The sequence below is a fragment of the Anastrepha obliqua genome, chromosome 3, assembly GCF_027943255.1.
Source record: "Anastrepha obliqua isolate idAnaObli1 chromosome 3, idAnaObli1_1.0, whole genome shotgun sequence".
In the NCBI taxonomy this organism is placed as follows: domain Eukaryota; kingdom Metazoa; phylum Arthropoda; class Insecta; order Diptera; family Tephritidae; genus Anastrepha; species Anastrepha obliqua.
In genome coordinates, this window is record NC_072894.1 from 22,783,910 (window position 1) to 22,799,116 (window position 15,207).

The following is a 15,207-nucleotide window of genomic DNA, read 5'->3' on the forward strand; positions in this document are numbered from 1 at the left end:
ATTTCGAGGTTGTAAAAGACTTCGTCTATTTAGGAACCAGCATTAACACCGATAACAATGTCAGCCTTGAAATGCAACGTAGAATCTCTCTTGCCAACAAGTGCTACTTTGGACTAGGTAGGCAACTGAGCAGTAAAGTCCTCTCTCGACGAACAAAACTAACACTCTACAAGACTCTCATCATGCCCGTCCTAACGTATGGCGCAGAAGCTTGGACGATGCAACATCCGATGAAGCGACGCTTGGAGTGTTCCAGAGAAAGATTCTGCGTAAGATTTTTGGACCTTTGCACGTTGGCAACGGCGAATATCGCAGACGATGGAACGATGAGCTGTATGAGCTTTATGACAACATAGACATAGCGAAGCGAATAAAGATCTGGCGGCTACGTTGGCTGGGTCATGTCGTCCGAATGGATACAAACGCTCCGGCTTTGAAAGTATTCGATGCGGTACCGGCTGGTGGTAGCAGAGGAAGAGGGCGGCCTCATCTGCGTTGGAAAGATCAGGTGGAGAAGGACTTGGCTTCACTTGGTGTGTTCAACTGGCGCCGGTTAGCACGAGAAAGAAACGACTGGCGCGCTTTGTTAAACTCGGCCAAAATCGCGTAAGCGGTTATCGCGCCAATTAAGAAGAAGAAGAAAGCACATATCAACAAATTCAAAAACAATTAAGGAAGTGCTAAACGCGGTCCAGATATAACTTTGTATACCCATGCACATTTTAGTAAAATTTAATTTGGGCTGACTGCTAATTTTCGGAATCAAACAAATTCAGACATGTTGGGGGTTATACGAGTATATGGCTGATAAAGGGTGATGCGATTGGAAGTATTTCTTCCTAAAGGGTTCTTTGACAGATCACGTGTGACTACTGTCAAACTAAATACATGATTTTTTTTAGCATTCATTGACATTTCATCATGGAAAGGCTCACGCCTCAACAACGTTTACAAATTGTACAATTGAATTACAAAAATCGACGCTATGTAAAAAGTGATCATCGCGTGCTCAGGCCAACGTATGGTGTTCAGCGATGAGGCCCATTTTTGGCTTAATGGCTACGTCAATAAGCAAAATTATCACATTTGGGCAAAGAGAAACCCGAAGCTAATCAAGAACAGTAATTATATATATATATATAATTGGCGCGCACACCCTTTCTGGGTGTTTGGCCGAGCTCCTCCTCCTATTTGTGGTGTGCGTCTTGATGTTGTTCCACAAATGGGGGGGCTTACAGTTTCAAGCCGACTCCGAGCGGCAGATATTTTTATGAGGAGCTTTTTCATGGCAGAAATACAATCGGAGGTTTGCCATTGCCTGCCGAGGGGCGACCGCTATTAGAAAAATGTTTTTCTTTATTTCAGTGTTTCACCGAGATTCGAAACTACGTGCTCTCTGTAAATTCCAAATGGTAGTGACGCACCAACCCATTCGGTTACGGCGCCCGCCAAGAACAGTCATTACATCCATTGAAAACAACCGTTTGGTGTGGCTTGTATGGGCTGGAGGAAGCATTGGCCCATATTTCTTGAAAGATGAGGCTGGCGCCAATGTAACAGCGAATGGAGAACGCTATCACGCCATGATAAACAACTTTTTGTTGCCAGAAATTTGAAGCCCGTGCTCTCCGCTACCTGCCATAGAATTCGTGAGACAATGGATTTTCGGAGAGACGAGAGTACCAGTGGATTGGCCACCAAGATCGTGTGATATCAGACCTTTAGACTTTTATTTGTGGGGATATGTAAAATATAAATACTTCGTGGATAAACCAACTTCGATTAAGGCATTGCAAGCCAACATTACTAAAATGATTAACAAGATACAGACCGAAGTCCTCCAGCGAGTCATTCAAAATTGGTGTTTACAGATGGCCGAATTACGGCGCAGTTGCGGCCAACATTTGAAAGGGATTATCTTTAAGCCGGCGTTCGTCGCCACTGCGTAAAAAATACCACAGAGGTAATGAACCCCTCCTAACATTTTTTCTACAAAATATCGTGACCTGCCACTTCAAGTAGCTTTCGGCATAGAAACAAAAGACGCGTTCCCTACGTAAAATAAATATTTAATTAATTATACACCTATATATTTAATATAATATTATGTGGTAATTTTTACCCGGTTGCGACCGTTTGTGTTTGTATTTGCCTAGCGTCAAGCCCCGGGTTAAAAAATAAATGTCATAGGTGGTTCTATACAAAACGAATAAGTATAAAATAAATACTAATAAATATAATAAAATGAATAATCTTCGTTTTTGAGTTGAGTTAGAAATAATCGTTTTTAATCTTTTTATTTGAATAATTTTTAAGAAATTTTAGTAAAACTTGACTGTATGTCTTTTTCACCGCGCTTCAAGTTTCATTCATCTTATCGGACTATCAATAACCGTAATTACTAAACTCACTCATATCTCTTTCATTATTATCGAATGTATGAGTATGTATATGTATGTATGTATATATGTGTTTATATGTGCGTTTGCTACTGGAAGTGATTCCTCAATTATGCGTACCATGCAAATCAATGTGTTCAATCGTAATTGACGAAGAGCGAATAAATCAAATCAGTTGAGATAATGCAGTTAGTTTACTCACTGACAGCTCTCAGCAAGACAAGTGCGAACGATAGAAACAGGGAGGCAGCAAACTTATAACACTTTTAAGTCTTACATAGACTTCCATTTGAATGCTTCTTAGTGTAGGTGTATATTCTGGTACATGAAAGACAAATTTACAACTAAGTGACGAATGTCACACAGGCGCTGATGGTAATTTCTGCTGACAGTGAACAAAACGTCAGCATAGTGCCGCTGCCTCGTATGCTTTGTTGAGCCATTTTTATCTTCATATTTTGCCATGTACTCGCATCAGTTTCACATTAAATTTCCATCAATAATCGTTCAATTAGATGGGCGCGATGGCAAAAAGAGGTAATTTAATTCGTTTAGCGGCGGGGAAAGGCGCATAGATAATGGCACTGAATGTAGGAAAAAATGAGGTGATTTAGGAATTTGTGGACTTAAAAAACAACGTTGAGTAATTGATTTGCTAATGAGTATAGTACATGCATATCAATGTCATGCAATGTTAGATTCCGAAGAGGTAGGGTCCAAAGAAAAATAACAGGGACAATTCTACACGGCTACTGAATTTGATTTGATTTGGCTGACTATGATGAGTTGATGTACATGATTTTTTCGACTTTATAACATTCTTTAAACGTCTTAGAATTGCACTTTGGTTGGAAATTTGTTTTTTTTTTTATTAACAATTTTTAGACATTTGTTAGAAGCGCTGTACAAATGGGGATACTAATAAGCAATTTTCATTTATTAATTCAAATTCTAAGAAAAGCATGAATGCAATCTAATCGCTACTCGCTCTCATTAAGGTCTGCTAACATTGTGGGTTTGAATCGTCTTCGAGAAGAATTCCGTCAAAGTAAGCTGGACGCTGCATCGCTGACATGACTTTTTAGTCGTTATATGTGAGCTATGGCCAATTGCTTCGTTACTTCAGTCACTGTTGGCACGTCAACATCACGCTGATGTCATGAAATAAAAGCAAAGCCAATGCGGATTAGATTTATAGATTTCAAAACAAAAAGCAACTTTTTAGTTTTTTGGCGAACGGGAATTATTGCAGAGTGGTGGGTGGTGTAGAACTTTCAAGGCTTCTCCTCCATACTGAGTTAGCACGCAACTGCTTACTGGACTTCTTTTTTATCCTTCGTGTTTTTTTTTTATTTTGTTGCAGGCAATTTTCATTTTAACTGCATGTCGCCAAGTACTCCCACTAAGATCTTCCTGATAACAACAACTCGGCTCACATTTGTGGTTGTATTCTTCTTACGGGTATGTGTACGGGCAGTCAGCTACTGGTTTGGCACTTAGTTCCTTACTACGGTGTCTGATTGCATTGTAGAAAGATGTGGCAACCAACAGAATATTTAACAAACATGTACCTATACATACATATGAATATGTGTGTATACATATACTTGTGTTCGACAAAGCGACCTTGACAGTAGCAATGAATGAGCCAATTTTCACTTTAACCTTCCATTTGGCATAGTTTGAACTTACTTGATAATGATGAACTTGGCAATTTGACAATTATTCGAAAATTGCCTTCAAAAACTTGTGTGCCCTGCAGAGGCAATTGTTTGTTTTGATTTGGTTGTTGATGTGTGCACATGGCTAAGAAGTTTTGAGTAACAAATTTACCCACTCTTTAAATCATAGTTTCGCAGAAGCGCACAGAGTCTTGTATGGCACATGCAGCGTTTGTTTGCTGCCAACAGTAATGATAAAAACTCGATTGAAATTTGAAAAACTATTGTGTGTTATATTTATTAAGTACTCTGTGTCCGGTTATAAAAGAGAGACTACTTTAATTGCTACAATTGCCGATTTTTAGCATTTCCCCATATGGAGAAATGTGGCAGAATTTTTCGTGGAGAAAGATTTTTTTTGAAATATTAGTGATTTTATATATGGAAAAATGTGGCAGAATTTTCCGTTTAGGGAGATTTTTCTTGAAATAGTTGTGATTTTATATACGGAAATAAAATTTGCTTACCAATAATTGCAAGCTGAAGTGAAAATGAGCAAATTTTAAAGTTTTTCTGAAGCGCTTGGAAATCCTTTAAAGAGTGTCGATGTTCAGAGGGAATAAAATAAGATCCAGGCTTGATACTTTTATTGTTTCTTTAAATGTTAATGAGTAATGATCTGCTTTACTAAGCCATTTTATTTTCAACAAAATAAAAAAACCAAGTTTGACTTTCTAGATGCTAATTTTCCTAATTTTTTGTTGACATTTAAACTTTTGAATTGATTTATTTTTCAGTTCAGGTACTAACTAACTTTTCTATAATATAAGAATATATAAAGTGAAGGAAAAATATATTTTTAATTAATTTTTTACTTGACTAATATAAATAATTTATAAACCAATAGTAGACAATAAAGCTATTTCGTTTAAAAAAATAGCACAAAAATAATAAGCAAAACAAAATACAATCCATACACAGCTCTCAAGAAAGGCCTTTTATATTTTCCATTAATAGCTTTAAGTTTTATGTTTTAAAAATTAAACAGTGCTTTGTCGGACTACTCCGAGCATCTACAACACGCTACAAGGTGCTGCTTCTCATAAAGGGTTTCCCAGTAAAAGGTGTTATTCCCGTAAAAGATCAATGGTTTCGTTGCTTGTGTGGCACGTAGCGCCATCCTGTTGAAAATAAGCGTTGTCCAGATCAATACCATCCAATTACGGCCATAAAAAATCGTTGATCATCTCTCGATAGCGCAATCCATTCACCGCATCTGTTGCTCCAGCTTCATTTTCGAAAAAGTAAGGTCCAATGACTCCCCTGAACCATAAACCGCACCAAACAGTCACACGTTGAGGATAGAAAAGCTTTTCAACCGTAACTCTTTTTCCTAAGCCCCAGATCCGACAATTTTGCTTGTTGACGAAGCCACCGAGGTGGAAATGGGCCTCATCACTCAAGATGATTTTTCGATGGAATTCCGGATCATTTTCATGCATTTCAACAACCGAATCAGCAAAGACACGACGTTGTTGATGGTCGGCCGGCTTGAGTTCTTGTGTTAACTGGACTTTATAAGCCTTAGGATCCAAATTTTTACGCAAAATATGGTGTAAAGACGTTTGTGGAATGCTTAATTCCAAAGAACGACGAGAAATGGACAAACCTGAGTTTTCTTCAACACTTTCGGCTACAACAGCAATATTTTTGATTTTCGGCTGTTCTTGAGCGACGTGCACGGGTTTTATTCTTCACATCACTAACTTGTCCCAACAGCTCGAATTTGTTCACCAATTTCTGTATTGCGATCCGACAAGGTGCTTCACGATGACCCAAAAATGTTCGAGTTTTACCAACCCTCTCTGCCAAATTTTCATAATTTTTTTTTAATCATTTCAATTCGTTGTTTAATCGTTATTAATGGCGTAGTTTCTACTTGTCAAATATCAAAAAATGACAGCTTCAAAAGTGGCATCTACCGAAGTAGCGGGCTATTCAAAATAACACCTGTTATTGGAAAACCCTTTAGAATGCATCATATTGTGTGCCATTTCTCCCTTGTTTGTATTGTACTATTCCTCGAAAAAAACGTTATTGAGCTTTGCTTGACATTTTCAGTGTTTTTTTTTTGCAAATTTTTCTTTAAGTATGCCCACAAATTTTCTATTGGGTTAATATCCGAGCTTTGGGCTAGTATCCAATGCTCTTCTGCAATAAAAAGAAGCCACATTCTGACCAGATGATGGATTAATGTTTTGGATCGTTGTTCTGGTGGAATTTGAGCTGAGGTTAATTATCAACAAGGAAGCCAAATTTTGTTGCACCATCATTTCTCCGCATCAGGACTGAAAGTTTGCCAAATTTCACGGTCAGTATTTAAAATTTGAAAAAGTCGAACCAAGAAGCACTGGGAGATTTGGTAACTCCTAAAACACTCAGGCAAAAACGCAAATTGTATTCAAAGCTCTATAAAGTTAAAGGGTAGATAGTCAAGGAGGAAAGGATAGAAGTAACAGAAGGAAAAAGATAGGATAGAATAGAGAAATAGAGGTAGTTAGACCTGTGAGAATTTTCTAGATTCTTTGGTAAATCTGAAAATACCCTCCAGTTTGAGAGCACGCATATTACACATTCTCATGACATCGGAAGCCAAAATTCGTAGCCTTGCTCTAGACACTCACAGAGAAAATATTCAGTGTTCACCGCCTCCTCTAAGCAAGGCAGGCAAATCGGGTCCTCGATGATTCCATTGGTGGTCATATGGAGTCATCATGGGTTGTGTCCTGTAAAAATACCGACCATCAAGTGAACGTCTTTTCTACCAAGTTTTAGAAGAAAGTTTCACAGCATAAATTTAGTCTCATTGCAGAAAATCACATCTTCCCAGTAGCAGCTATCTGGTTGAGTGAAAAATAACCGGTTTTCAATATACGTTGCATCTACATGTTGGAAAGACATTGTAAATAATGAAGGAAAATATATTATTGATTAATAAATACTTTAAACATCTTTTTTATTAATTTTAAAACCACCTTTAAAAAACGCACGGACTTATGGACTGACCTGATACATCATTTCAGCCAATTATGCACTGTTATTTGCCGTTTTTTTATGCAGCAGCGCAAACTGTCAAAATCAGGCTTCCACAATTCCTTGATATCTGCTCTTCTCGGCAACCCAGTAAATAATGCAGCTGTCATTGACATTCATTGCCATTACGACAATGCATTCAAGGCAAATACCAACTAACCAGTGAGCATCAAAATGGTTTACAGATGCATCTACCAAAATCACAATGCAATATCTACTACAATAACAAAAGTGAAAGTAATGCGAGTGTGAATGGTTTCCAGAAAGAATCAGAAGCTGGCAAATGACTTCAAACAGAAATGCAAATTAAGGCTGTTATGCAACACACATCCCTATGTGTGTGTATGATGCTCATGTGTGTGTATGACGCATATGTGTGTGTATAATGCTTATGTGTGTGTATGATGCTCATGTGTGTGTATGATGCTTATGTGTGTGTATGAATAAGTTTGAGTTGCATTCTGTTTCTTAACAATAGCAGTAGATTTTGTGGCGCCAGTGAATAGCTTTCAGGTTATTATATTTTTGTTGTAATTTTCTTTTTAAAATTTCGTATTTTTTTTATTTTTTTGCATTTTTCTTACAATTGAATCTTTGTTCTTTTTATAACAATTTCAAGTCTTTAAATTCTCCTTCACAACCAATCTTCATATATGTTATTTATAGTATTAATGTATGTATGTGTGTATACTTTTTGAGCCACCTACAGCAAAAGCCGCATCTTAGCGTTGCATAAAATTTACGCAAGTACTTTTGCCATTTCCGGCACTTATGACAAACAGTTTTGAACGCTTAACTACCGCATTCCCCCGTTTTCGCGCAATGCATCAAGAATTCCCCCTACCGTCACGGGCTTTGGCGTTGTTGCTGGCTTGGTTACATAAGTGCACATATGCGAAAAATGACTGCATATATGTATGTATGTGCATACACAATACTTTTTCGTCCTTTCCCCTTGCATTGTTTTCTATTTATTTATGCTTTCGAGGCATGGAACAAATACGTCTATATGTATGCTCATATACGCGCTAAATACTCTTTTTTGTGCTCTCACACTATGGTTTTGCCATTATATTTTGTTACTATTTTTGTTACTGTTTCTGTTTCTGCTAAGCTGGCCCCGTAGTAACGCTAAACAAAAGCGTTCTTGCGTTAGCGTTCACTAAGTGCTCGCTCTCATAATGATTTAATGGCTAAAAGATGGACGAAAAACTTGAGTGAAAAATAGTATTTGATATCTACATTTGTGCGTGGTTGCCAACGTTTTATTTAAGAATTCATTTATTTCAGATTTATATGAACACTAAAATATGCAAGAATGTTTTCAAAGTTAAGGTTTTGCAATTTCACAGTTGTGCAATTTCGCCAGCAACATGCAGTTGGCTTGCCGTGAAATGTCGCTACCAACATTGATTTTCAAATGAAAACAAACGTCAAATTTATGAGCATCACTCCAGACGTAATTAGCAAATTTTGGTAAGAAAAGTGATTTTAAACAAATTATAATAATACGCATTTTTTTAATGTTCACCTTGCTCGTTCACTCCGCTTGGGAGCATAGGGCCTCGGCGAGACTCTTCGTACACGGTTTTGGGCTGTTGCTTTTGCGTCGCTCCATGTGATATCGGCATCTGCTAGCTCGCACAATATCGACTTAGTCACCTTTGGCCGACCGCAACCTTTGCTCCCTTGCGTGTTCCAGACCAGTCCCCTTGGCATGATGCTATATGGTGGTTTTCTAAGCGTGTAACCTAGGCATCACCTTCTGGATTTGATTTGCTTAAGGATGGGTTCCTCGTTCGCTAAACTCCACAGCGCGTCGGTGCTGATGGTGTGCGGCCAGAATATTCTACAGATGATGTGGAAGCATTTTTTGGTGAGAGCCTCTGTGTATTTGTGACTTCACACATGAGTTGAATATTCCCAATTTCGTGCGCCTGGGGATTTGCGAACTCACTCTTCTGTATGCATACGCCGCCCTTGCATTTTTTAACCTGCAGTTGACAACCTCGTCTGCTGCGCCGTCTGTCGTAATAGTGCATATATGTATATTGACACCCAAAAAATATAAAGAAGATTTACTTACACTCTTTGCGAAGCCATGTGCATTTTAAGTAGGTGTCAAAAAATGTTGCTGAAATATTGCGCCGTGTTTTCATGGCATGAACTGAGTACTACTTTGCCTTTAGATACATACGAAATTTTACGCATATTTCACGACAATGCAATTTGTAAGGATTTTGTCAGCCATTTCGCGCGAAACGCGAACTTAGTACTACGCTTTAAGATAAATAAAAGTGTTTCACAATTTTAATGCGTGTCTTTTAAATGTACAGAATTTGATCGCAAACAAATTACGGAAAAAGTAATAAATTGGCAATATTTTGCACATTTTATATATTTATATTTATTTATTATACCGATTGGAAGGAAATAATTTTCTTTGGAAAGCTAAATTTTGTTGCAAGACACCAGAGCCAATAATCGGAATCAGTTCTGCAGGAATCATGAAGTGGATCAGCGATTATGTATGCAATTTACATAAAGAGCGATGGTCCGTTTTAGAGCGCTGCAGAACTGGAAGGTGTTTTGTGAAAAGCCCGAATAGAAAACTGACCCACTTTCTTCTAAAACTTGAAAGAAAAGGAGTTCGGTATGATTACAGAACACAGACAATGGGGTCATCATATGACCACCATTGGAATCATTGAGTACCCGATTTGCCTGTCTTGCATAGAAGAGGCGGTTAGCACTAAGCATTTTCTCTGTGAGTGTCCTGTATTTACTAGAGCAAGGCTGCGAATTTTAGGTTTCGATGTCATGAGAGTATGTAATATTTGTTCTCTCCACTGGAGGATACTTTCAGATTTGCCAAAGAATCTAGAAAATTCTCAGAGGTCAACTACCTATATTTCTCTATTCTATCCTATCTTTTTCCTTCAGTTACTTCTCTCCTTTCCTCCTTTACTACCTACCCTCTCACAGAGCTTTGAATACAATTTGCGATTTTGCCTGAGTGTTTTAGGAGTTACCAAACCTCCCAGTGCTTCTTGGCTCGACTTTTCAATTTTCAATTTCATTCCTATACCAAGATGCATTGCACTGGGAAGGATTTTCACTTTACTGTTTTTATTTTTAGTTCATGTTTCTTTGGCTTTCTATTTATATATACTATCATACTTGTACCGTTTTATCTTTGTTGATTTCTATTCACCATTTATCGAGCCAGGTTACAGTGTCATTTATTGTTTGATGAAGACTGACCTTCGCATTTTTTTCTATTTTATCCGATGCCATTAAGACCATGTCATCTGCGAATGTTATGTTGGCAATTTTTTGTTGGTGGTATCGGTATATCTGCTGTAAATATCAGGTATAATAGAGGTCCCAGGACATTACTTTGAGGTACACCCGCTGTCATTTGTATCATGCTTGAGCATTCGTCCTCAAACTTTATAAAAAATGTCCGTTTTCTAGGTATTTTACTGATCTTATATAGTACTTCTTTATGCCACACCCTGTCAAAAGATTTTGCAATATCTAGGTAGGCAGCTACGCAGAACGTTTTATTATCCATATCAAATAATATTTTGTTAATAACTCTATGGACGTACTGTTGAATGTTGCAGTTGAATGCTGTCGTCTAAATCCAAATTTTATTTATTTATTATATTTTATTTATTTCTGGCAGCAAATTTTGAGAGTAAGTTTGGCTGTGTCATAGGCGATTTGACAGAGAGAGGCGAATGAAATGAAAACAAAATGCATAAAGTGAAATTAGTTGAATACAAACAGTCTTTCAATAAATGATTTTTCATACATCACCAACACAATCTCAGTTGGGTCGTAAACAAACTGCTATCACATCCCCTGTTACGTCAGCAAATCAGCTGGTTTATGAATGCCGGTTAGCAGTCTAATGTTGGCCACATTCTCCGAATTTTCTCCACAGTGTTCCTTCAACTGTAGTGTAAAGGAAGAAAATAACGTAATCTAGGCGGCCAATTAGCTTACTCAAGACGACTATGCCACCAAAGGTTGAACCATCTTGCAAAAACCACTGAACACTTAGGCATTTGGTATTGGTGTAGGAAACCAAAAGTTTCCGAATAATTTGCGTGTAGTAAGGCAAGGCTTTATCTTCAGTTAAACAAAAATGTTAAATAAAGATCTCTTCAGTAACAATAACTTATCGGATTGTAATGGGGTCTCAAGCGTCTCAAAAGCACCATGAGCAATGCTCTCGGAACCAGTAAGTAATCAGTTGGCTAAAGATGAGTTCACACTGAAAATTCCATACTTCAAACATAGGTAGGTGAAATGGTTGAAGTGCAGTCTGGTACTGCTCAAGTAGCACTGAAGCGCCGTTTTGATACCATTATAAGACCTCCAACAGGGAGGTATCTACAGCCAGCCAGAGCAGTTCATATAATGGAGAAGATTGATGTGATTTAGGTTGGAGGTTGACCAAAAGGTTTCGAAATAGCATATGGAGAAATGGAGCTCCATCTTTCCTTTCAGTCCCCTTCCTGGCAAGCTCATCAGCAATTTCATTTCCCTCTATGTTCCTATGTCCTGGAACCCAGATCAGAGAAATGTTACCTGCACAGCCAAAAGATTTGATCTCCTCCTTACAGAAGTTTACTAATTTCGTTCTGCACCATGGTCTCGTCAGAGCATTGATCGCGGCTTGACTATCGGAGAAAATGTTAATATCTCCCTCGCTCCCGCGTTCCCTAAGCATTTTGCATGCTTGTAGGATCGCAAAGACTTCTGCTTGGAAAACACTAGCAGTAATTCTTAGAACGTGCAATACAAACGAATTTACATTGGCATCAAATTCAATTCCATGATGAGATTTTTCCTCAGACTCTTCTATGTGGTCTACGGTCACACTCACTTCTATAGCGCAGAGTATGCGCTCGGCTTGATTGAATAAGATAAATTTCCATGATTTAGTGAATGTCCCTAACAACTTCCCTCTCCACTAAGTCATTGGTGACTCACGAGAGCGTTTTGAAATAAGTTCATGACCTACATGTGACTCATGTCCCTATACAATAACTAAAATAATTTAAAGAAATATATCAAATAATTTATGAAAATTATTATTATGGGTATAATTTAGCGTATCAGATGAAAAAAATCAGCGAGCGTAGAGCATTCACAAAATGCATTATATGTCGACAGGGAAGTTGTTAAGCAAATTTCTATATTGAATTTAATATAAAGTAATAATGAAATTTTAGCTCCTGATCAGCACTGCGTATAAGTAACTTTGAATTTTATTATTCGTGTTTGTGCATATTTTTTTAACTTTAACTTTAAATTTATTCATATTTCAGGAAATGGGTTAATAAACGAAGCTGAATTCCTGCAATGGGTCGGACGAATTCAGGCGTTGCGCGATGAACAGCAACAGCAACAACAACAGCAGGAAGAGAATGCAAGTAAACCAGAGGAAAACGATGATGTCACCGAAGATTTAATCGCCGCATTTAGGTGAGGCAAAGAAAAACTGCACAACGCGCTCCTATTATCCATTAACTTTAATACATATTACATACATATATATATACACACACACATATTATGTACTACATAAGCATTGAGTGCATTCACTGGCGCGCAATACTCGTTTGCCTTGGCAAAGAATTAAGGCGAGTCATGTCAAACAAGGATTGTACGAGTATATTGGGTATCAGTTACAAATACAACATTGAACATACATATGTATGTATACCACCTAAGTAAAGTTGTGTCGCGCAGCAATCCGCTTGTCACTGGCATTGCATTCGTTTTTATTGCTATTGCCCTTAAACAAGCACCATAAATAGTCATCACCAAACCACAAATGTGACTACCGACGCAATTTCTCTACCTGGCTGTCACTAGCAGAGATTTTTCGGTTTTGTTTCTACTCTCGACTTAAATATGGATAACAACTTCCGTATAAGTTTCGGATTTAAGTTCGTTAAAATAACACCAATCCGATTTAAAAGTGATTTGCAATGTTACTCACACCTATGCACATAAATGGAATTAAGTATTAGTTGGCAAGTCGGCAATTTGTATTTGTTTTTGTTTTTTTTTTTATTGCGGTAGGATGTTTATGGTAGCCTTAGCTGTAAAAGGAATTGAATTGTCTAGCGGTTAGACACCTACATGCGGATGTTTTTGTTCTACTATGGATTGTCAATAATAGATTTATTGGAATAGTATGTGATTGCGTTTTTGGTTCACATGAAAAGGTACCACTTTCAATAAGTAAGGAAGGCAAAATTCGGTGCAGTCGGAACGTCACAAATCCGAGGAAATTTTTATAAAATTTTGGTGTGAGCTCACTGTTAATTCTTGGAGCCCAGCAAACTCGTAGACAATGAGAGTTGCGCTTATGACATAAGACGAGCAGACGAAAATTTGGTCTTTACATATATTACAAAAAAGTGGGCGTGGTTTATCCGATCTCAATAATATTTATGTCAGATCGAAATGAGGTGGGAAGCCATACGCTTGCGACGTAGTTGGTTTATTGATACCTTAGTAAATTTTTCATATATTTCTTGAACTTCGCGAATAAATTACAATACAAGTTGCCCAAGTGGTTTGAAATATCACCCCTTCCTATTCAAGACTGATTAGGACACCATTGGTTTTATATACTTTGATATAAAGTCAAAAATTATTTGCACTTGAGGTTGGATTCCACATTGGAAGTACATCAATTATACAGTGAAGGATTTAAATCTACATACAGCAGCAGCATATTTTCTTATTTCCCAGAAGCAGGGCCGTAGAGAGCATATCCGGTCCCCGGGGGAAAATTGCAAATGCAGACCCTTTCCAATTATGTCTAATTCATATAATTCGAATTACTCTCGAGTCCTGGCCCCTCTGAGAACTCCGGGTCCGGGGTAAAAATTCCCCGACCCCCCCCCCCCCCCCTCTCATCGGGCCTGCCCAGAAGATATACAATAATTGAAAAAACAGATGGAGTAGTTTTTTTCAGAATTCATTCAATTATGAATAAATAAATATACAAAAACTTAATTACACTGTGTGACAAAAAAAAAAAATTAAATATACTTTTATGGAGACCTAGTACAACTTGTGGCTAAACAAAATGGTATAGGAGAAATTTCCAATACACCCCCAAAATCTCATTTTATAGCCATAAAACCATTTCGCTTCTCGATTTAAACAATGGAATTTAGTTGATAAATACATATTATGTGTTTATAATGACACTTGTTATCATTTTCATGCTTCGAAATGCGCTCTTATTCCCATTTAGCGTAAGTTATACCTACATACCAAATTAGTAAAAAAAAAATAAAATCTTAAAACTCACACAACTCTATTAATTTTAATTCAATTACAGTCAAATATAGCTCATTCGACGCAAAATTAAATTTACTATAATATAACAGTAGTGTACTAAAAAAAATCCTCAATATCGGATAATACTAAAAATTATGTCAAAGTTGAAAAAATAGAGAAAAAATAAAAAAATCCGAATACTTCCGTCTACAGTCTCGTCAGTTATCATTTCAGAAAAATTGTCAACACACTATCAAAAAGGCTTGTTTTTGTTCTTTCGAACTAAAAAAACAATGGCGAAGTTAGGAGTGATTCTTCACATCAACCTACTGAAAAACGGTGTTATGGCCATAAAACGAGATTTTGGGGGTGTATTGGAAATTTCTCCTATACCATTTTTCTTAGTTTTACTATACCTACAAGTTGTACTAGGTCTCCATAAAAGTATAAAATCATTGTCGCACAGTGTTATTTCACTTGCTTCATAACAAAAAAACTTACAAAACAACAATAAAGCGCATCCATCTGCTTTGGTTCACGCAAGTATTGAAAAAGTAGCTGCAAAGTACCGTTACTCGAAAATGTCAGTTGATCATATCAGTTGAGCCCGATAAAACAAATATCTTCTGATTTAAAAAACATAAAATAAATCTTACGGCAAAATTGCAAAAAAGTTAATTTAAGTCTAGCAGCGGTACAAAGGAGTGTTAAAAGCTACGAAGAGACTAATTCTT

At 37.2% G+C, this 15,207-nt stretch overlaps 1 protein-coding gene across 4 annotated transcripts in view; it reads left to right on the plus strand.

The window, feature by feature from the left end:
• Positions 1-15,207, plus strand: part of LOC129241007 (calcium-binding protein E63-1) — a 221,754-nt gene that overhangs the window by 196,919 nt on the left and 9,628 nt on the right. For all 4 annotated transcript variants that reach the window (XM_054877123.1, XM_054877122.1, XM_054877125.1 and 1 more), the window contains one exon: positions 12,499-12,655. In XM_054877123.1, the coding sequence (XP_054733098.1) occupies positions 12,499-12,655 (157 nt within the window). The remainder of the gene's footprint in view (positions 1-12,498; positions 12,656-15,207) is intronic.